The 24454-nt window shown below is 35.8% G+C and overlaps 1 protein-coding gene across 1 annotated transcript in view; it reads right to left on the bottom strand.

Annotated features, from left to right (window-relative positions):
• The window catches only part of LOC138348798 (uncharacterized), a 63533-nt gene that overhangs the window by 23413 nt on the left and 15666 nt on the right, over nucleotides 1-24454 (bottom strand). The window contains exons 2-14 of the mRNA XM_069298378.1: nucleotides 12448-12517; nucleotides 11835-11910; nucleotides 11088-11720; nucleotides 10724-11001; nucleotides 10315-10675; nucleotides 9630-9826; nucleotides 9164-9434; nucleotides 8962-9032; nucleotides 8509-8625; nucleotides 8220-8355; nucleotides 7541-7793; nucleotides 7192-7486; nucleotides 4931-5000 (exon numbers count right to left, since the gene is read on the bottom strand). Of these exons, the coding sequence (XP_069154479.1) occupies nucleotides 4931-5000; nucleotides 7192-7486; nucleotides 7541-7793; nucleotides 8220-8355; nucleotides 8509-8625; nucleotides 8962-9032; nucleotides 9164-9434; nucleotides 9630-9826; nucleotides 10315-10675; nucleotides 10724-11001; nucleotides 11088-11720; nucleotides 11835-11910; nucleotides 12448-12517 (2828 nt within the window). The remainder of the gene's footprint in view (nucleotides 1-4930; nucleotides 5001-7191; nucleotides 7487-7540; nucleotides 7794-8219; nucleotides 8356-8508; nucleotides 8626-8961; nucleotides 9033-9163; nucleotides 9435-9629; nucleotides 9827-10314; nucleotides 10676-10723; nucleotides 11002-11087; nucleotides 11721-11834; nucleotides 11911-12447; nucleotides 12518-24454) is intronic.

Here is a 24454-nt window from a genome sequence, read left to right as displayed (position 1 = left end):
TCCTTTAAATTAATTAATTAAATGGATAATTTAATTAATTAAGGTACCTAGGATAATTAATAAAGTTACCCTAAATTACTGGAAACAAAATAAACCCTTTCGGACCATCCTAGGTTAAGTACTAGGATGTCTCTTGAGTTGTACTAGGTTAATGCAAGAATTTCGGTTTGACCCATTTAATTTAATTAATTAAATAGATAATATAATTAGTTAAGTTATCTAGGGTAATTATTAAATTACAATTAAGTCTTTATAACCATAACTAATCCTTCTGACCATGCTAGGTTATGTACTAGGTTGTCTTTTTCTTGTCTTAATTGAAATCTGAAAATTGCATTCCGATTTCGACTTTGTACTTTTAAATTAATTAATTAAGCTGAGAAAATAATTAATTAAGTAGTATAGGTTAATTATCAAAGTATACCTAAGTTTTTAGGAGCATAACCAACCTTTTGGACCATCCTAGGTTTGGTACTAGGTGGTCTCTTTAACTAGTTTCTAAGTTAGTGCCACCCGATTATGTTTTAGCTTGTCGAGTGCACAAATTAGGTTATTTAATTTTGTCCTAGATTATTTAGATATTTAGGGCAGTAGGTTATATTCTATAATTAGTTAGATAGCTAGGACTGACATGAGGGGACCCGTCTGCACATGCTGCCCCTTAACTAACCTAACCGAATTCGGTTAGGGTGGGCACTTCCTATGTCCGATTCTCACATGATTTTCTTATGTGCTTGCTCATGTATTTTTTGTACTTTCCTAACTAACTATTATTGATGTCCTATTCGTAATATTTCTTTATTGTCCCAAGGATCCTAATCTGTGAGTTGAGGAATTAAATATTAATTTATCTTAGGGTCTTCATTTCATGTACATTTCTTTAACATGATTAATAATACATAGAAAAATTGGCTAACACTCTTTAAGCCAATATTTTCTAAGTGCCCAATATATTTCTTATTTGGGTATTTTATAGAAATTGGATAATACCCCTTACCAAATTTTCTATACTATGCCCATTATTTCTCGATATTGGGAGTCGAAATGTCTATATAACCCCGTTACGAATTCTTACAGACTTACTGGGCACTTCATTAGACATGTAGTTTTTCCGAAATGATACATTGTCCCCTCTTTAGGAACATTAGTCCCTGAATGACACTACACATCATTTAAAATAAAGATGGTGGTTTTTAATTCTTAATTTAACATGCTTAAACATTCCTCTTTTGTGAATATTTGATTCCCACTAAGTTGGATGATGCATAACTCAAGCTTACCTAAAGCTTCATATTTGAGATCGAGTAACATCGTTCTCAATCACACTTAACTTGATGCACATCACAACTCATGCAACACATAAAATTGCATCAATCTATACAAAAACAACAAAATGATGCACGCATAAATTTATTTTAACTCATTTAATGCAAGTAAAAAACACACGATTATAGACTTATAATACAAAATCGACTGAGGCACTCAAATCTCAGAGTTCCTTGAAAAAACAGATCTAGGAAGAGTACATCTAACCTCAAGAACTAAACAAGTTAGGGTAACGGGATCTCATGTTATCCTTGGCCTCCCATCTTGCCCACTCAACAAGGGTGTTCCTACATAACAACTTCATAGTGAGAGACTCCCTATTCTTCAGTCTCTTCACTTGATGATCTAAAATTGCACCGGGAAACTCTTCATAAAAAAATATTACCATAGCCTCCTAACCCCTCGTCGGGTAGGATGGACGCTGGATTGCCTAGACACCTCTCGAGCATCAAAACGTGAAACATTGGATGAACAGAAGCCAAGTAGTTTTGTAATTTTACCTACTTGATGTAATATCTCATAATGACGTGCATACCTCGGACTCAAATTCCCTTTCCTACCAAACATCTTCTTTACTTCAGTCATAGAGGCTACAGAAGGGAGTTCTTCTTCTAAGTCATTGACTCTAACTAAGTGGATTAAGTATCTGTTTTATAACATCTTATTTGCTTTAATATTTGAAATTATTTTCCTGTAGGATATGAACCACGCTCTTCCCATTTTAATCAAACTTATGTGGAAATTAATGCCTTACTACCCTATTTCGACAGTCTATTGTAGCATGGCATTTATTAAGCCAATCCATAACTGAGCCATATCCTTGAGCTTATATGTAGAAAACTCGAAACCCCTCCTCTTTATGAACACCTGTGGCATGCTTTTAGAATCTACCATGTACTCACACACTTACTACACGTATTTCGGTCACACTGGGCATTTCCATCATTGACCCTTCTTTGAAAGTCTAGATCTTGAGTCTGGCGCCTTAGACAAATTTTCATAGCTCTAGATAGCACCATAAAGACTAGAACAAGGGAATATTTTCTATCATCACGTAGTCTCTAAGTCTTGATTGTGGCGCGCTTCAAAACCATATGTTAGAAATTACGTAACATTGTTAAGTTGAACATTAAATCCTAGATTATTTGACCTCATGCTCTTATACCAAGATTGAAATGACCAAGATTTTGCAATCCGGAACGCCAATGGAGTCGTTGACCACTCAAAGGTTGTAGACAAGCCTCTTCTTGCATTCATCACATTCATATAAGTAAATTTGTGGAAAATTTAAAAAAATTTAAACGTATGAAGTATACATTGAATTCATATAGTTATTTTATGAATTCATCATATACTAAGGTCAACATAAAAAAAATCTTACGATTGCGAAATCAATTCAAAGAAAAGAGTAACATATCATAGTAGTTTGCCAAAACGGCCTTATAACAATGCTTCAAATAAATGTATGAAAGAAACACTAGGGACAACATCCACCAGCTATGCCTAAATGCTAATTCTAGACAAAATCCGTAGCATCTTTGAAATTAAGAGGACCTACAAAATGGTCCGGAGAACGTTGAGTCCAAACCGCTGCAAAGATTCTTCAATTTGTCCTCTTACCTGCACCTATAAAAATAGTAAATTTTATAAGTTTAATACACCACCTGTACTATGTATAGGTATATGCACACATACACATAAGGCTACGCATTATGAGGGAAAGCTCTTCCTAAAGAACATGCAACTTCTGGAAAGTCTAGTGACTAGACTTTCCTAATTTTTTAGTCGTGAATTATCGTATGAATATGATTTATTTTAATGCATTCAAAGAACACAATTAATTTTCCATATTATTACAATATATTGGTATCATTAGCATAATTTAAAACAACTTGGACGAAGATTTGAAAAATTGACCTTTCTAACTCGAGAACTCACCTCTTTATCCTTACTTTTATTTTCGATCTTTTTATTCATGTTGTTGCTTAGTTCAATAATTCTTTTAGTCTATGTTTTACTCACAGAGCAATAATTCATTCTAGTCCCATACCCACAATAAATCGATGTAAGTAATCGAAGGACAAAGGATTGATTTCCCTACCTTATAATAAGTCATTCTTTACACTATGTATTCATTAACATTTCATAAGCCATTCTCTATTGTATATGCTATCTATTTCATTACTTTCATCTTAGGGAAGTTATGAGGTATTTAGTCAAGATTATGTTTCTACTTTCCTTTTTTGGCATCATATAAGAAGTCATTATAGGCCAATCTTATTTGGCTTTGCCCGTTGTTAACCGAAACTTCATGAGTGTGATATTGGATATTGACATTATTAAGATCTTCTTCATTGCTCACTTTGAACATACGTTCCATAATCATCATTCGTTCTCACTTTCATAGTGACATCATTGGGAATAAGATCATGTAAGCTTAACATGTAATCAAGTTTCTTTCCCACACTGAAAATGGGTGACTAACCGGTAAAATTGAATTTAGATCATGTGGGATGCTCATAAAATCTAGTGTCTGCACCACACTGAAAAGGGGTGATTCCCCGGCTAAGGCGAGTCCATCTCAAGTGTTCACTCCACACCAAAAGGAGTGGCTGACGACTATATTTAACCAAGAACATGTTGTGAGCATTAACCGACATAGATCATGTGAGCTAAACATGAAATCCAGTCTCTTTCCCGCTCAAAAAAAATTGGTGGAATCACTAGTAAAAGTGATACCGAACATACCTAGTCCGCTAGGTGGAAACCACTTGCCAGTTCCTATGTTGCCTAGACATAGTTCGAAGACTAGGAACTTAATGATACTACTTATCCACCTCACTGGTAGCCTCGTCTCATAAGACATACAGGTGAAAGCACATGATCATAACTAGTCTATCAGTGTTGTACTCACTTTTATTATCTTCTTTATCTTTTAAAGTATGGAATCTTACTTCTAGATTGATATTTACTTACTTTTTTGATGACTTGTCATCCTTACTTACATTGATGAAATGTGAATTGTTCTTACATAACATCCTTACTTTACATTGATGAAATATAAATTGTCCTCACATATCATCCTTACTTTACGTTGATGAAATGGGAATTGTCCTTTCATATCATTCTTAGGTGTTAATGAGACTAGTCTCACAGATTCTAACATCTTCACTCGTGAGTATTCTTTTAACATAGTAGCTTAGGTGTAAGTAAGACTAGTATAACTTTCTTTACCACCCCACTCTGGTCACTTACTTAATTTATACCTGTCACGACCCAAAATCCCGAATCGTGATGGCACCTATATTCCCGACCAATAGGTAAGCCAACCAACATATTTTAACAAACTTAACTAACAAATAAGTGAAAAGACAACAAATTTCCAAATATCCAACACTGAGTTCTTATAAGTACGAATGCGGAAAACTGAAAAAATATACTACCCAAGAAATGGTGTCATGAGTACAAGAGCTTCTAAAATACGATGCAAGTCTGAAACTAAAAGGACAAATCTAACATAAGGGATATCCTGTCTGAATACTGAATAACAGAATAAGTAAAAGATAGAGGGAGGTGTGGGCCACGGAACAGCCAAGCAGCTCACCACAACTCCAAGACACTCCAAACTCGGACTCAAACTGCTCCTCGGGATGTGCTCCTACTTGGAATCCAATCTGCACCACAAAGAGTGCAACAAGTGTAGTATGAGTACGAAACCACGTGTACTCAGTATGTCATATTGACCGACCACGAAGAAGTAGTGACGGGAGTTTATATAAGAAAATAAATTCTTAAATTATACAAGTATATATATATATAATACACTCACTATTTAATTTTCTTCAATAAAGGTAATCAAACATCAAGTATTTTCCAAACACCAAACAAAATATATAATCATCAAAAAAAATGATGTGATGAAATGCAATCCAATATAACACCATGTAATGAATTATCTCAGAATACCCAGTACACACTCAACCGTATATACATGATACTCCACGGAAATACATCGAGAGTTCATGACCCATGGTGGACTCGCGAGGTCCATATACCGACATGGACGATCTCCATGTGTCTGTGCGGTCGATCTCAACGCACTATCATAATATCAAACAATTTTCGCACGGACGGTCTCCACGTGCCCAAATTACAATCTTAACATCTCACCATCCCCAGTACGGACAATCTCCACGTGCCCAACTTATACTCAGTCTCATCTCTATGCATGTGCACAATATTGTTTCAATAGAGGGGATGATGATGCATCTCAATCAATCAATATGAATATAATACATAACCACCTCAATTATCTCAATTATACAGGTGAAATAAATAAAACACAATCACACAAGGAATTCAAGTCTATAATATATCAGCTAATGCCGATATGCCTTGGCATTCTCAAATTTCAACCCACATTCTATAATACAAATTTTCCGTTTTATAACACCGGTACTCGTACCAATGCCCATCACACCATTGATACGAGACCACCATATTTTCCCCTTACCCCTTTGTCTATTTTTTTTTTTTAATCTTTAATTAGGAAAACGTCCTTCAACAAGTCTAACAGTCTTAACATACCTCAAGTGCCAAATTCGTGTCACGAATCTTCAAGATAGTTCCTTCCCTTTTTGCAAAGTTTCGTAATGTTCACGATCTACCAATGATGCAATATTCATAAATAAGCGAGTTTGTAGACATTCATATTATTATATGTATATCATAGACCCTAAACTCATTCATATCTCTAATAAAGCGTCAAATCTTGGTATAATTTATATGCCAATTCGTCAAATTTCAAGCCAAGAACTTAACCTTAACCTCTCCAAATACCCTAGATTCAATGCTAAATCATATAATATACACCTAATAATTAATTACCTATCTCAATATATCAAGAACTAGTATCATAAATTGATAAAATAAATACAAATAAGAATTAATAAAGAAAATCAAGGAATACGATAATGCAGACCACGTTATTTTTTTCGTTATCTTCAAATGGTACTGTCAAATGTCTAACTTGTAAAGGAATATGCATATAATTGCATGAGAAACCAATTGTATCCAATGATTAAGCAATCATTGGCCGCCATTATCAAATAAATCATATGCCACATTATTGTTTTTAAAAAAACATTACAGTGACTATACACTACAATATAATCCTCTCAAAATCTTATTTTATTATATTAATGCAAGTGTACCATACAATTACACATAAATCTTTACAAATTTTGATTGATTTACCTGGAAATTAATGTTCTCCGCAGCCGTCGGTCCCTCTCGTCTCCAGGTAGTTTCTAACCTTTATATTTTTTTTCTTCTTCTAAAATAACCTAACTGATTTGTTTTAATTATGTAGTTAAATGGTAAGGGTTATTAAAAAAAAGAATTTGACCCAATTATTATTCAAGTATATTAATTATAATATAGATATATGTATCAACTAAGTACTCCTAGTTATCAAATAGTTTAAAATACCTCTTAAATTTTCAAAAGGAGTCGAACTAGTCCTAGTTCTCAAAACGACCTAGCGGGTCATTACATCACCTCCCACTTAAAAAAACGTTCGTCCTCGAACGGAAAAGAAAAGAGCTAACCTGAATGCTAAAAAAGAGGAGGATATTTACTCCTCATGTCTGACTCTGTTTCCCATGTAGCCTCCTCCACTGGATGATGCTTCCACTGAACCTTTACTGAAGCAATCTTCTTGGACCTTAGCTTCCGAATTTGCCTATCCAAAATGGTGATCGACTCTTCCTCAAAAGTCAAATTCTGATCAAGTAACACTAAATCCCATTGAATCACATGATCACCACCCTGATGATACTTCATAAGCATTGAAATATGAAATACAGGATGGACACCTGACAACCCAGGTGGCAAAGCCAACTGATACGCCACCTTACCAATACGCTCAACAATCTCGAAAGGACCAATATACCTTGGGCTCAACTTACCCTTCTTTCCAAACCTCATCACACCCTTCATAGGTGAAACCTTCATTAAAACCCTCTCTCCGACCATAAACTCTAAATCACGAATCTTTCGATCTGCATAACTCTTTTGCCTACTCTGATCCAGGAGAAGTCTATCTTGGATCAACTTGACCTTGTCCAAGGACTCCCTCAACAAATCTATACCCCATGGTCTAACCTCAAATGCATCAAACCAGCCAATTGGAGATCGACATCTCCTACCATACAGAGCCTCAAATGGTGCCATCTCAATGCTCGAATGATAACTATTATTGTAAGCAAATTCCGCTAATGGCAAGAACTGATCCCAGTGACCACCAAAGTCAATCACACATGCCCGCAACATGTCCTCAAGAACCTGAATAGTCCGCTCAGACTGACCATCAGTCTGAGGGTGAAAGGCTGTACTAAAATCCAACTGAGTGCCCAAATCTTTCTGCATAGACCGCCAGAAATGAGATGTAAATTGGGTTCCACGATCTGAAATAATAGATATAGGAACCCCATGCAAACGAACTATCTCTTGAATATAGATCTTGGCTAACTTCTCTGAGTTATAGGTAGTCTGAACTAGTACAAAGTGTGCAGACTTAGTCAGTCGATCCACGATGACCCATATAGCATATAACTTACCCAAGGTACGTGGCAACCCTACCACAAAGTCCATAACAATGCGCTCCCACATCCACTCAGGTATGGGTATCCTCTGAGTTATACCTCTAGGCTTTTGGTGTTCATACTTCACTTGCTGACAATTCAAACATCGAGATACAAAATCTACTATGTCCCTCTTCATACGACACCACCAATAGTGTTGCTTCAAGTCACGATACATCTTAGTAGCCCCTAGATGAATAGAGTACCTAGAACTATGGGCCTCTTCCATGATTAATCTAGTCAAATCACCTGTACGAGGAACACAGATACGATCTTTAATCCTCAAAAATCCTTCACTATCAAGAATTACGGCCTTGGCTTCTCCTTTTAACACCTTGTCCCTAATCTTACATAAATCACCATCATCAAACTGTTGAGCCTGAATCTGCTCCAACAAGGATGACCTAGCCTCCATATAAGCCAACACCTTACCAGATTTTGAAATATCAAGTCTCACAAAGCTATTGTCCAAGGATTGGACATCCCTAGCTAAATGACGCTCGTCGACCTGTAACATGGCTAGACTACCTATACTTACCACCTTTCGACTCAAGGCATCTGCTATAATATTTGCCTTGTCTTGATGATAAAGAATAGTCATGTCGTAGTCCTTGAGCAACTCCAACCATCTCCGCTGCCTCAAATTCAGATCTCTCTGATTGAATATATATTGGAGACTACGATGATCCGTGAACACCTCACAATGCACACCATAAAGATAATGCCTCCAAATCTTTAATTCAAACACCACAGCCGCCAATTCTAAATCATGAATAGGGTAGTTCTTCTCATAAACCTTTAACTGCCTCGAAGCATAAGCTATCACCCTTCCCTTCTGCATCAACACACAACCAAGACCAACCCGAGAAGCATCACAATATACGACAAAACCCTCTCCCTCCACGGGTAGGGTCAAAATCGGAGCAGTAGTCAATAAAGTCTTAAGAGTTTGGAAACTAATCTCACATTCGTCAGACCACTGAAAAGTCACCTCCTTCTGTGTCAATCTAGTTAATGGAGATGCAATGGATGAGAAACCCTCAACAAACCGTCGATAATAACCTGCAAGGCCCAAGAAACTAAAGTAGGTCTGAATCAATCTCTAACCGCCTCAATCTTCTTAGGATCCACCATGATACCCTCCTTGGACACTACATGTCCCAAGAATGCTACCGAACTAAGCCAAAACTCACACTTTGAAAACTTTGCATAAAGCTTCTTCTCCTTTAGAATACCAAGAAGAATCCTCAAATGATGCTCATGTTCCTCCTTAGTGCGTGAGTATATCAATATATCTATGAAGACAATAACAAAGGAATCTAAATACGGTCTGAACACTCCACTCATCAAATCATTAAAAGCTGCTGGGGAATTAGTCAGTCCGAAAGACATAACCAAAAACTCGTAATGACCATAACGTGTTCGAAAAGCTGTCTTAGGGATATCCTCCGCCCTAACCTTCAGCTGATGATAGCCAGATCTCAAGTCAATTTTGGAAAAAACTGAAGCACCCTGTAACTGATCAAATAAATCATCAATACGAGGTATCGGATACTTATTTCTGATGGTTACCTTGTTCAACTGCCGATAGTCAATACACATACGCATAGATCCATATTTTTTCTTCACAAATAACACTGGAGCACCTCAAGGAGATACACTCGGTCTAATAAAACCTTTGCTCAACAAATCCTGCAACTGTTCCTTCAACTTTTTGAATTCAGCCGGTGCCATACGATAAGGAGGAATGGAAATAGGCCGAGTGCCTGGCTCCACATCAATACAAAAATCAATATCACGATCTAGTGGAAGACCTGGCAAATCGGTCAGGAATACCTCTGAAAATTCACTCACCACTGGAATAGACTCAACCATAGGAGTCTCAATACTAGTATCTCGAATGTGGGCCAAGTAAGCCAAACATCCTCTCTGTACCAACTGACGAGCATTAGGAATGATATCACACCCTTAGAAAGGTGACTAAGTGAACCTCTCCATTCTACTATAGGAATTCCAGGCATAGCTAAAGTAATGGTCTTGGCATGACAATTTAAAATTGCGTGGTAAGAAGATAATCAATCCATACCGAGAATCACATCAAAATCTATCATATCTAAGACCTTTAAATCTGCATGAGTGTCATACCCCATCAATGTAACGGTACATAATCGATACACCCGATCTACAACCACAGAATCCCCGACAGGAGTAGAGACACGTATCAGCAAATCAAGAGACTCACATAATATATCTAGACTAGGAGAAAAATATATGGACACATAAGAATAAGTAGAGCCTGGATCGAATAATACAATAGCTGATCGATGACAAATCGGAATAATACCTGTGATAACAGCATCTGAAGCCTCAGCCTCTGGCCTACCTGGAAAAGCATAGCAGTGAGAACGAACTCCATCAGATTGTGAACCTCCACGACCACCACCTCGACCAGAAGGAGAGACACCTCTACCTGAATGATAACCACCTCTATCATTCGGTGCACCACCCCTAGCTGGAGGTTGTGCAGCCCTGGAAGTCGAAGCCTGAGAACTGTGATGTAAGCCACCACGTCTGGTCCTAGGATAGTCTCTCACAAAGTGTCCCATATCACCACACTTAAAGCAGCCACTACGAGATGCAGGCTGATGAGAGGAACCTGAATGACCAGAATGCCCTCCACGAACTACAGGTCTAGAAGATGAACCCTGCGAAGTATGCACTTAGCTCGAAGAGTTATGCCCAGCGTAACCAGCCTCAGACGCTGGTTTAGTAGCATGAATGGGTCTTCTGGACTGAGGGTAATAACCTATGCCCAAGTAACCCCGACTCCTAGGCGGAGCACAACCATAATCACCTGAATAACGAGTCCTGTTGCCCTCTCGCTGCTCAAATTCCTCACGCCGAATCATCTCCAACTCCTTAGCAGCATCTACCACTTTCTGGAATGGAACACCAGAAGCAGCAACCTGACAAACTCCTAGACGAATTGGAATAATCAGCCCCTTAACAAACCTCCTCACTCTCTCAGCCTCTGTGGGAAGTATCATCGAAGCATGCCTAGCCAAGGCATGAATTTACCCTCATACTCCGCAACTGACATACCATTTTGCTGCAAACCCTCAAACTCGGCCCTTTTGCGCTCCCTCTCACTGCTTGGAACAAATTTGGATAGAAATACATGAGTAAACTGAGTCCAGGATAGTGGATGAGATCCAACTGGCCTACTACTAATATAATCCCTCCACCCCTGCTTAGCAGAGCCAGTCATCTGAAATGCTGTGTAATCAACTCCATGAGACTCCACTAATCCAAGATTATGCAACCTCTCATGACAACTAACTATAAATTCATATGCATCCTCAGCTAAGTCACCAGTATAAGTAGGAGGATTCATTAGTCTGAACCTCCCAAACATCTTTTGCTCATCAATAATCATAGAAGGTCTATTCACCAAATGTGATGTCATATCTGGGAACTCCATACTATCCAAACGAGGAGCTACAACGGCAGCTGGCTGAGCTCTGGGAGTCTGAGAATCTGGAGCAACTATCGGGTCTGAAGTTTGACCTCCAACACGGGTCTGTGAGCCATCAGAAGTGACAGGCAAAGCTCCTGCCTGGGCCATCCCCTCTAAGATTCCTAACATACGAGCCAAGGTATCTTGAAGCACCGGGGGGATAATAGTACTGGGTGGATCCTGAGCTGGCCCATCCCCCTTGACACGATCTTGTACATCCCCATGAATAACCTCTGCATCAGGAGGTACGATCCTATCACGACCCTGGGTAGATATTAGTACTTGACCATCCACAGGTGCTGCAATACGACCCCTACCCCGACCTCGAGCTCATCCCCTACCTCTACCTCGGATAGTGTTCCCAGAAGCAGACGCAGGAACAGGATCCTGACCACCACTTGCCGATGTACGATTCCTCACCATCTGAGAGAGAATGAGATATCAAGATTAGAATTTCTACAAGGTCAAGTGTGCACGATAATGAATAAAAGAACAGAATATTACCTAAATATCATATAGCCTCTCGAAGATAGGTATGGACGTCTTCATACCGATCCGCAAGACTCTACTAGACATTGCTCTTGTACTCTTGAGACCGATGAACCTAGAGCTCTGATACCAAATTTGTCACGACCCAAAATCCCGAATCGTGATGGCACCTATATTCCAAACCAATAGGTAAGCCAGCCAACATATTTTAACAAACTTAACTAACAAATAAGTGAAAAGACAACAATTTTCCAAATCTCCAACACTGAGTTCTTATAAGTACGAATGCGGAAAACTGTAAAAAAATACTACCCAAGAAATGGTGTCATGAGTACAAGAGCTTCTAAAATACGATGCAAGTCTGAAACTAAAAGGACAAATCTAACATAAGATATCCTGTCTGAATACTGAATTACAGAATAAGTAAATGATAGAGGGAGGTGTGGGCCACAGAACAGCCAAGCAGCTCACCACAACTCCAAGACAGTCCAAACTCAGACTCAAACTACTCCTCGAGATGTGCTCCAACTTGGAATCGAATCTGCACCACAAAGAGTGCAACAAGTGTAGTATGAGTACGAAACCACGTGTACTCAGTATGTCTCATTGACCGACCACGAAGAAGTAGTGACGGGAGTTTATATAAGAAAATAAATACTTAAATTATACAAGTATATATATATATATTACACTCACTATTTAAGTTTCGTCAATAAAGGTAATCAAACATCAAGTATTTTCCAAACACCAAACAAAACATATAATCATCAAAATAAATGATGTGATGAAATGCAATGCAATATAACACCATGTAATGAATTGTCTCAGAATACCCAGTACACACTCAACCGTATATACATGATACTCCACAGAAATACATCGAGAGTTGATGACCCAGGGGGGACTCGCGAGGTACATATACTGACACGGACGATCTCCACGTGTCTGTGCGGACGATCTCAACGCACTATCATAATATCAAACAATTTTCGCACGGACGGTCTCCACGTGCCCAAATTACAATCTTAACATCTCACCATCCCCAGTACGGACAATCTCCACGTGCCCAACTTATAATCAGTCTCATCTCTATGCATGTGCACAATGTTGTTTCAATAGAGGGGATGATGATGCATCTCAATCAATCAATATGAATATAATACATAACCACCTCAATTATCTCAACTATACGGGTGAAATAAATAAAACAAAATCACACAAGGAATTCAAGTCAATAATATATCAGCTAATGCCCATATGCCTTGACATTCTCAAATTTCAACCCACATTCTATAATAGAAATTTTCCATTTTATAACACCGGTACTCGTACCAATGCCCGTCACACCATTGATACGAGACCACCATATTTTCCCCTTACCCCTTTGTCTATTTTTATTTTTAATCTTTAATTAGGAAAACGTCCTTCAACAAGTCTAACAGTCTTAACATACCTCAAGTGCCAAATTCGTGTCACGAATCTTCAAGATAGTTCCTTCCCTTTTTGCAATGTTTTGTAATGTTCACGATCTACCAATGATTCAATATTCATAAATAAGCGAATTTGTAGACATTCATAGTATTATATCTATATCATAGACCCTAAACTCATTCATATCTCTAATCAAGCGTCAAATCTTGGTATAATTTATATGCCAATTCGTCAAATTTCAAGCCAAGAAATTAACCTTAACCTCTCCAAATACCCTAGATTCAATGCTAAATCATATAATATACACCTAATAATTAATTACCTACCTTAATATATCAAGAACTAGTATCATAATTTGATAAAATAAATACAAATAAGAATTAATAAGGAAAATCAAGGAATACGATAATGCAGACCACGTTCTTTTTTCTGTTTTCTTCAAATGGTATTGTCAAATGTCTAAATTGTAAAGGAATATGCATATAATTGCATGATAAACCAATTGTATCCAACGATTAAGCAATCATTGGCCGCCATTATCAAATAAATCATATGCCACATTATAGTTTTTAAAAAAACATTACAGTGACTGTACATTACAATTTAATCCTCTCAAAATCTTATTTTATTATATTAATGCAAGTGTACCATACAATTACACATAAACCTTTACAAATTTGGATTGATTTACCTGGAAATTAATGTTCTCCGCAGCCGTCGGTCCCTCTCGTCTCTAGGTAGTTTCTAAACTTTATATTTTTTTTACTTCTTCTAAAATAACCTAACTGATTTGTTTTAATTATATAGTCAAATGGTAAGGGTTATTAAAAAAAGAATTTGACCCAATTATTATTCAAGTATATTAATTATAATATAGATATATGTATCAACTAAGTACTCCTAGTTATCAAATAGTTTAAAATACCTCTTAAATTTTCAAAAGGAGTCGAACTAGTCCTAGTTCTCAAAATGACCTATTTATAACTCACGTTACTTCTTTATTTTAGTTTAGTTGCTTCATTTCATCGTTAATGGAGGATAAACACTTCTTTCAATGAGTTACATATGTTCATAGTTCATTCTTTTAGAGAATGCTGGGAGTTGTCCCAATGGATTGTATGCCCTTGGTTATGGATTCATTGAATTACTTTGGAAGTTCTTATAATATATTTGATACGCTTACTAGACAAGATTGACAGATGATAACTATTGGCATAAATATTTGGATATAGATTACATAACCATCTTTTATGGAATAAGACAATTTTACATTCTTTCATGCATGGTTGGATATTTATATTATTCATTAGACAATCTTTTAATCATTTAACATAATGCTGTATCAATTTGGATGCATCCCTTTTGGACAATGTATTTTTAGCCATTTTATTGGTATAAGCCAATCAATCACTCAAATTATGATTTCATGGAGATCTTTTTAGACAACCTTATAACATAACTTTAGGCATAACGTTTTTAAACATCTTGAACCACATAATATGATTATTTAAAGAACACAACATCATCAACAAGTCACATTTACAATAGGCACGCACAAAAAACCTTAATCATCTTCATACATAACAGTTTCGGACACAACTTAACATAGTATTATTCTCTTAACTTGTCTTGTTACATGACATTAGGGTAAAAATTTGAACACATATTAGATAGAATAATCTTAATATTTGATGAATTTAACACCTTCATAACGTATTAATTACAACAATGAAACATTTGGACAAACACAACAATACTTAAAACAATTACGGGTGTATGTAACACATTGTCAATTCATGATTCACGTTTAGGTGAATCGAAATTCATAGGTGAATCGACATTCACAATTAAAAAACACTACACGTAAAATCTGCTGGCTCCACATACCAACAACGTGATCTTTAACCTCTTCAATATGAAATCGAAAAGGATACTACGGTCAAATAAGTTCGACGAGAAAACCAGAAAAACCCTAGTTTTCAGCGTCGTGAGTCTCAAATTTTTGATCGTGATTTTTAGGTTTAGGAAATGTTCTTGAATTATAAAGCTTAGGTTTCATAATTTAATTCAACGGACTAATTAACTAAACATAGGAGAACATAATACTTGGTAAAATCTGATTTTATTCCTAAAAATTTAATTTTCCCCCTTTAAACTAATTAAATAAATGGCTAATTTAATTAATTAAGGGACCTAGGGTGATTACTAAAGAGCCCCTAAATCATTGGTACCAAAATTAACCCTTTTGGTCCATCTTAGGTTAAGTACTAGGATGTTTCTTGAGTTGTACTAGGTTAGTGTAAGAATTTCAGTTACTGTGAGAGTAAAACATGAATGTTGTTGATATGTTGTGAATGGATTTATAATTTACACATGAAGGCATGACTGAGAATGGTTTTCTCACATAAATGATTCTTAGAGTTGAAAGGTTTTTTAAAATAAACTTTTGATATAGATTATGGAGCTATTAAATTGAAACCTCGATTCTATTGGTTGCTTAATTCTACATTTCCATTGTAACATTATCTTGGACTGTGTATTTTATGTGCCTTTCCATTGAGAATACGAAAATTTAAGAAAAAAAATTATTATGTGGCACTTACTATTAACACCAACAAGATATTGTGATTGAAGCTCTCGTATAGCTTGAGGTAAAGTTTCAGAAGCGGTCTTCTGATCCATACCTAAGTTCTCCCATAGGATTATTGTCTTTGATAGACATTAGCTAGTGAATGAACTTAGGAATGTAGTTCATGATCTCACCTTAAAAAAGTAGGACACCCCTTTTCGGTGTGGCGTGGACACAAAAATGTATGTTAATAGCTCGCATGGTCTTAAAATTTTGTTAAAAGTAAATCTCACACACGAATAAGCTAAATTTATATCTAGAATCATCTCATGAATATTCTAATGTTGTTTGCTTTCATTAACGATAATTTATGATATATTTTTCTTAACCTTTTATCTAATGATTTATCTTGGTTATTGCATGTCATGAAAAAGGTCCCACAGTTACATAATTTTAAACATGTCTATCATACTTGGTACATTTTTGTACTAAATCATAATCTTGCCTACATTATTATAAAAATATAACCCTTAAACATTATCTTTATAGATTTAAGACAAGAAACAAACGAACTCATAGGCATAGAGTTCCCCCTTTCCACTCTAGTATGGTTTCATTTCGAAACCAAAACTTGACTACACTATTTCAATAATCAATAAAAGCGTAATATGAATGCACTCAATCCATACAAGGGATAAAATAAAAATATAGCATATCAAGGTCTAGAAGATCATCATAAGTGATAATATGGGTCAGGGAACGAGAAACTTTCTATAGACCCTCATAGCTACAGTAGAATCACCAACTGGAGTAGAGACAGAGAACATATCTAACAACATATCCATAGGAACAACAAACATCATACACAAATATGGAGTCAAAAAGACAAGGTAGCAATGGTGTTAAGTAAATCATAAAAATTAAGTTTAAAGACTTCCAACATACTAGTAACCATGTCTAGAGAATCCTATTTCTTATGGGGAGTTTTGAGTACATAGAATCAGGTTTGCTCTTGAGCACTTAAACCCAAACCACTAGGTTGATCTTGCTTATCTTATATCCCCTGAAACAAATTCATTTGAAAATGATGAAAACTCATACAAAAACCAAAGAAACCGTTCACGTCTACTAAGAGCTTAACCTCATTCTTCTTTCCACCCCTAGTATAAGTAGACAAAGAGGAAAAACCACTATTCCTCCCTTAGGATTCGAGTTAGGAACAATATCTTTGTTTATATTAGCATAAGAATTGGAATAACCTTGAAAGGAAAACCTTTGTCCAAACTAGCACGACCATGTCTTTAAGACATTCAATGTGAAAAGTCACCACCACCGTTCTTGGCTTTATTTACCTCCCTAGACCTTTTCTTTTGTTTCTCCGCTTCTATTGGTTGTGAATTAATTATGAGATGAGAAATTCCCATATATTTGATAATCATGAAGGTATGAAATTCCTTCACCAACATTTCTTACACACCCAAAAAAAACATACTCATTTTTTCCTTTAAATTGCAACAATTGTAAGATCATATCGAGATAATTGTGTAACTTCAAAGCATATTGTTTCACTCTCATACTTCATTGATAATTGTTGATGAATTCAAGAATATTTTCCACCTTAAATTCAAATGGAAAGATCCTATTAGGGAGAGCAACTTTGGACTTTTCCCAATCTAGAGAATCTGAATCTTCAATATCACCTCTTTCCATTAGTTGAACATATTTGAGAAACACCTTTGAGTTTATAAGAATCATGTTCCGCATTTTACACTTCACTAATCAAATTTGTAGTTTCTTCCTAAACCTTCGAACCATGGAAGTCTAGAGGATTCATTTTAGTTAAGTCTTTCACTCTACCTGCCACCATACAAACATTTGGGTTCATTGAGACCACAACCTCACAATTTGTTTGTGACTTGAAAAGTAACCATAAACTTTGGATTAGTCACTTCTTCGACCAAAGGGTTTACCAAAACTAGAATAGCTTGAGGAGTAGCTTTTCGTTCCATATTCTCCTGTACATTTCTTTGTAGAATATGCCTTTTAAGTGTCCATGCACTATAGAGCATCGAATAAGAATTAGAAAAGATATATTATGGAGTTAAGCACTATTGAATGACATAAGAGTATTGAAACAAATAGTGTTTCCTAACCATCGTATAGCATCCTATATTTAAATGAGGCTTCAAGCTCATGAACAAGACTGTGTTCGATCTACCTTATGGGACTTCCTAGTACATTTTTAAACTTTTTTATCTAATAGACAAGTGTGTCAAGATCCGATGTATACACTACACGTGACATAGAGTATAAGACCCAAAGAGGCCCCACACAAGCCACTTGGTATACATTACAAGATAATAGAAAATTAAGAGATTTTAAAAGCCAAATTTGAAACATAAAAGTTATAAGAAGTAGTAGAAGTCTAATGTACTTTCAAAGCCATATAGTACAAGATGAGTAATCGGGACGTAACCCATTCATGATATATAATATTGTAAAGAAGTAAAATTAATAAAAATAAATCTCGGTCCTCGAACCATGAGGCTCACCAATCTTCAACTCTAGTATAGTTAAATTTACACAAGGGGATGCAAAATCGGAACGTCAGACACTACATTTCTTAAAGAATGTAGGTCAAATTATGAGTTATTAAAAATAAATAAATTATTATATCAACGAATAAAATTATAAAATCATGTTAATAAAGATCTTGTCATGTCATACAATGACAAAGCTAAATAAGAAGTTAAAGGTTGAGAAAATATAAATCATAAAACATGGTCAATGCAAGCTAACATGTTTTAAACATTTGTAATATACTTCTAGAAGTAGACTTAATTCATTCTTATGGGATATTATCCTTTAACCTATATGTAATACAACGTGAGTTATTAACATAGAACTCGGTGTTTTCCCACAACAAAAATAAATATCCTACTTATGAGAATGCACTAGATAATATGTTACTAGAAGACCATGGACATCTATCTTATTTGAATCCTCTAGATAATGTCTATCAACAATCATCATATGGGGGAACAAATGTATAGGATAAGGATATTGATACTAGAAGCTCGACCTAAAGCTATAGGAAATAATCATCTCAATATTCTCTTAGTGCTAAGAGTAAGTTCCACGAGATAGTCTTTAATCTTGACTTGTCTTATTATACATCTGAATGTCCAGCAAATAGCCAAGGAATGATAATTTTATATTATTATCCATAGAAAGGTAAAATTTACCAAGTAATCCAAGTTAGGTTTTCTTAGAATAGCTTTTTAACCTTAATTCAAAGTTAGTTAAGAAAACCTTCCAATTCTAATAGTTCCTGATATGAGAAACCTTTCACAATAATTCCTCCATCTATATATGAAAACTCCTTTCACAACACAACAAGAACATGGATTATTTACTCTGAAAGAAACTTCAATTGTTTTACCTAAATTTCATAAGAACATGCATATCTTCATAATTTCATATTTAGTAATTCAAAAGCTTAATTATATGATAAATTATGGAAAACATGGATTTCACATGGGTTAATGGTGATTCAACATAGAAACATGCAATTTCATCAATTTGTGTCTGAAAGGACATAAATCAATCAATTAAATCATCATTGAAAAGAACCCATGAGATTAAGCAAATACCCTAGGTTGCATTGGAGATCCTATATAGTGAAAATAAGAGAATTTAAATGCCATATGGAGGAAAGAACTAAATATGTACTATCACATGTTGATGCCAAAAACATGAAATTAGAGTATAATGGAATCTTTACTTGAAACCCTAACTTTTTCTTCAAACATTAGAGAGAGAAATATTTGAGAGGATGACTTGATCTTTATTTGGGAATTTGAGGGGAATTGGGTGGCTTTGGGGTAAAAGTATTTATATATGGCCTAGGATAGAAGGTAAAACGACATAGTATTGGGTTTGAGTAGTTAAGAAATGACCATAAAGCCCTTCTTAAGAATAACTTCCGACCTCACAAACGGCTACACCTGCAGTCTGTTTGTCAAACCCCATATCGTTCTGGGTGGGCAACAGGTGAGCATAGACCTTTATTTTTGGACTCCATATGAACGATCCATATACGGTCCGTGGGTCCACCTACGAGTCATACATCTCTACCATGATTCTAAATGTTTGACTACAATATTATTTTGTCTTAGACTCAAATACGAGACCTACCTACTACTCAACCGCATGTCAGTCCACATCTCATTTGTGGCTATGTTGGAAATGTCATCAGATCTTGAAAAAAGTTGTAATTACATATCATTTCAATGTGGGTTTTATAGAAACGCCTTCGAATACTGTCACACTATTAAATTATCAATCACAAAATAATCATGGTAATTTAGACCCCAACTTCATAATAATTGGAAACAACCCCAAAATTTACTAAAAATAAGAAAGTGGGACCGATTTTGGGAATATCAAAATTGACTCCTTCAAAAGGCTCAAAATAGTGCCCCAAACTTGTATTATAAGATGGATCACAATTTGGGCCCAAGGACAACAAGAAATAGACTTATTCAATAACTATACCAAAATAATACAAAGAAGATCACAAGACCTTTAGTAAAATATGGCTTTTAGCTTAACCAGAGGTCTACCAATGACATCCGACTAGTAACCCATGTAACCTCAAGCTATAAAGAACTTTTTGACTTTGACTCTCTTTAATCAGAGCTAAAATGAGGGAGACATGTATTTGGGAAGATTGTGGAATGGGGTTGATTGCATCACTAGTCTTAACTTAAAGACTAATGAAATTTCATCATTAACGTGAACCTGAATGCATCTAGGAAAGCCTTAGGTCTCTGTGATGCCACGCCCCCTCGCAAACACAACTACTTTCCACACGTCCTTGGGCTCAACAAATAACCAACACCCCATGAACGCGACCTAGTCGTGGGAACATGAAAATCTCACAGGGATGCACCAGCGACTAGCATACTAATATATATTTTAAGACATCAATTATCTAACAGGGTCCTCAAGACACATTTAAAACCTCGTGCGTGCCAAATAAATATGCTAGCCCGTGATATTTTTTCATTCGTGGCTCAATATATCATCAAAAATTTTGTACAAGGTCATCTACTTTATAAGTGAGTCCAACATTCAAGGTCAACTCTAAGCTAAAATTAATGATATGGCTTAAAAAAACTACAAGCCTTGGAACTACAAGAAAGGTTGTTGTAAAGAAAACCTGACATTTTATAGCTAATCGCGTTGACAAAATTCTCACTTGAGCGTTTTTATTAATAATTTTGATGAATGTCAAGCCTTGCCTTAAGATTCCAGTTCAAAACGCTTAATGGGAGTAACTCAGGAAGGATGTCTTGAGGCCTTAACCCAAGGTGCATCTAAACAAAAATGATGATTTTAGAGCTAAAAATATTGTAACACCTTAAAATTTACTAAGATGAAATAGGGATTCCTTAATGTTTCTTGCATTTATTTTGTGTTAAAATGTGTTAAAATTGTGTTCTTATGCAGTGTGTGAAGCTTGGAGGTGAAACGTCCGAGAACTTCCATGACGTTCACAAGGTGTGCCTTAGTTTGTGCTTGAGTGTATTCATGTGTTTTGTTAAGATTTACGTGTTCCTTTTAATCAAAAATGATTTGGGATGATGCTAAGCCCTAGACGACTATATTCAGGGTTAAACATTCAGTTACAACCTCACCTATGACCCATGAAGGGCCATAAGAGTGGATCCCATCCCTTTGGCTTGAAGCAGCAAAGTAGTGACCAACGATGACTATAAGGGATTGTTCGTTAGTCAACAAACGACCCGTCAACCTTTGGGGTCGATTGGATTTGCAAGGCAAGAAAGCCTTATTAGGATAGAGGCTAAGTCCCAACAGACAGACCCCCACAACGGGGTGTCAGTTGGGAAACGGTCCGTTTGTGGGATCCGTTGATGCTGCCTGCAAAAGCTGCTAAAAAGACTTCTTGGCTTTAGGTGTTTGGTATATTCACCCCAAGTATTTTAGGAACCTTAGATTATATTTTTAGAGTCTTTAAGGTATATTAAGTTGTTTCAAACCCTAAAACCTAATATTTTAGACTTCATTTCCTGAAACCCAAAACCCTCTCTCTTGAAAGACTCTCTAAAACTCCATAGAAGTAAGACTCAAGAAGAAACTAAAAGGGATGTTGATGGATGTTTCTTCATCAGTAATTAGTGGGGTTTCTTCTACTCGAGGTATGGTAGTCATCCTTGAAATCTCTTCCATTCAAGGAGTCCTTTCTAATATATTTTTAAAAAGGGTTTCTAACCCTAACTTTTTCGATCCGTTACTCTAAACAGGGGTCTTGCATGAAAATATTTTAAATGATTCAAATACGATATTTGTAATGTTAGTTACTTATTCTAATGCTAAAACTTCTATGAGAACATGTTAAATCTATTTATCAAATTATGTCTTAAGGAATGGGTTAAATAAGCATGATTTTGTAGTCTTTGAGATTTTATTTCTTTGGGTTGATGTTGTTTTTTAGATACTGTCCTAACGGCTATAATATGAAGAATTGTTGAAGAAATTATTATAAATTATGGAAGCTAGGATTTAGGGCAAGTTAGTTATGTTATTCAGCTTTATTTATAAAATACTCTTGAGTGGTATGGTAAACCTTCTTGTTGGCGGTCATTACTTGATGAATTTAGATATTTTTTGTGTATGTATTGTATGTGTGGCTTTAAAGGACTAATGTGGTAAATAAAGTTATAATAAGATGGTTCTTGTAACGTGTGTCATGAAGCTTGGGTTATATGAATTTAAAGTTACTTGTGTATTGTGAAAGAGGCCATGAAGGCATATTATGTGAAATAAGATTATTATGATGTTATTATTGTTAATGTGACTTATGAAGCTTATTATGAGAAGTATGCTAGAGATTATGTGTAGATGAATTATATTACTAGGTGAAGCATTTTAAAGTGTGTAATGTGATGAATGTGGTCTACGCATGTATAGAATTGAATGTACATGAAATGATGATATGTGTAATGTGTGTTCACATATATACACAAATAGACACACTTTGAATGATTAATGAATGAAGTTGAAGAATGTAAATGAAAAGGGGAGTTTTGGGGTGAACACTCTTCGTGAGTTGAGATGAAGTGTTTAGTATTACCTCGTTATCTTACTAAAGCTTTCTAAGATAGGTAGGAGGATGGATACCCTTTTTGAGTTGAGATGTGGTGTCCACTAGTTATCCTTAACCCATAGTTTATAATGTTTGGAATCCACGGGAGTTATGCCTTGCACCGAGAGGATATGAAGAAGAGTAGGCTACACTTCGTGAGTTGAGATGTTGTTTTCCAATGTATCTCCCAAGATTAGTACTCCTCATTACTAGAAAATGAGTTACTTAGTAGAAATATACTTATCCCTTAACTGTATGCCCACACAGGTGTAGCTATTTGAAAACCAATGTAAAAGCTAAGAGATTGATCCAACCTAGGCAAGTGGGGATCCCTCATCCGATAAGGATAGTATAGGAATTACATGTCTAGCTCTCCTTGTCTATGTAAGTTAATCTAAATTTATCAAAAGAATGAATGAACTGTCTCCAAAAAGAATGTACTACTTAGTGTAGGTGGTGAAATGGTTCGCCATCTATCCATTGCACTAAGTAAACATTCCGAAAAGGAAGTGTTGGTGTTTTATATGACGTATTTGAACTAAGTTTTCTAAAAGAACATACTATATAGGACAGGTGGTGGTATGGGACTCTAGCTATCCATTACACTAAGTAGACAATTCAAAATAGGAGTCTTGGTGTGTCTTATATGAATTGAAAGAGCTAAGTCTTCTAAAAGAGTGTACTACTTAGAATAGGTGGTGTAATGGGATTCCATCTACTCATTGCACTAAGTAGGCATTCTAAAAGGGAAGTCTTGTTGTGCCGTTTGAGTGTTCTTATAATGTCTTTTCATTGAGTGGGGACTTGTTCTCCCGCGCGAGTAAGCCTTGAAAGGGTAGTCTTTGGGATCACCTAGATGTGTATTGAAGAAGGTGTATGGGTGTTTCCTTCATGTCTTACCTTGGTGAGTCTTAGGATCACCTTATCTAGGTAAACTCTTATAGAAATATGTTCACTTTCTCTTAGCTTGACTTTTGGAGTTCACAGTTTTTGGTTAAATAGAATTAACTATAATGCTAAGGAGTTCATCGTAATATTTGGGTACTTTATTGTAAAATTGTTCTTTTTGCTAAAATTATGGAAACAATTCTCTAAGTGTTAAATGATGATTCTTATATTGTTTTACTTCTATATTCATGTAAGTTTTACTTAATTGGGAAGTAGTTTAGGGTCTAAAATTCTCATAAGCCACGTCTAGTAAAGTGTTGGTCATTGGTGTGACTCATGATACATCCATGGACAAGAGACTATAGGATGATAGAATTTCACTTTCGTCATTGCTCTTGTATCTTTCCATAGAACTTAAC

Source organism: Solanum lycopersicum, chromosome 5 (genome assembly GCF_036512215.1).
Source record: "Solanum lycopersicum chromosome 5, SLM_r2.1".
Lineage (NCBI taxonomy): Eukaryota > Viridiplantae > Streptophyta > Magnoliopsida > Solanales > Solanaceae > Solanum > Solanum lycopersicum.
This window is presented reverse-complemented; position numbering and strand designations above follow the sequence as displayed.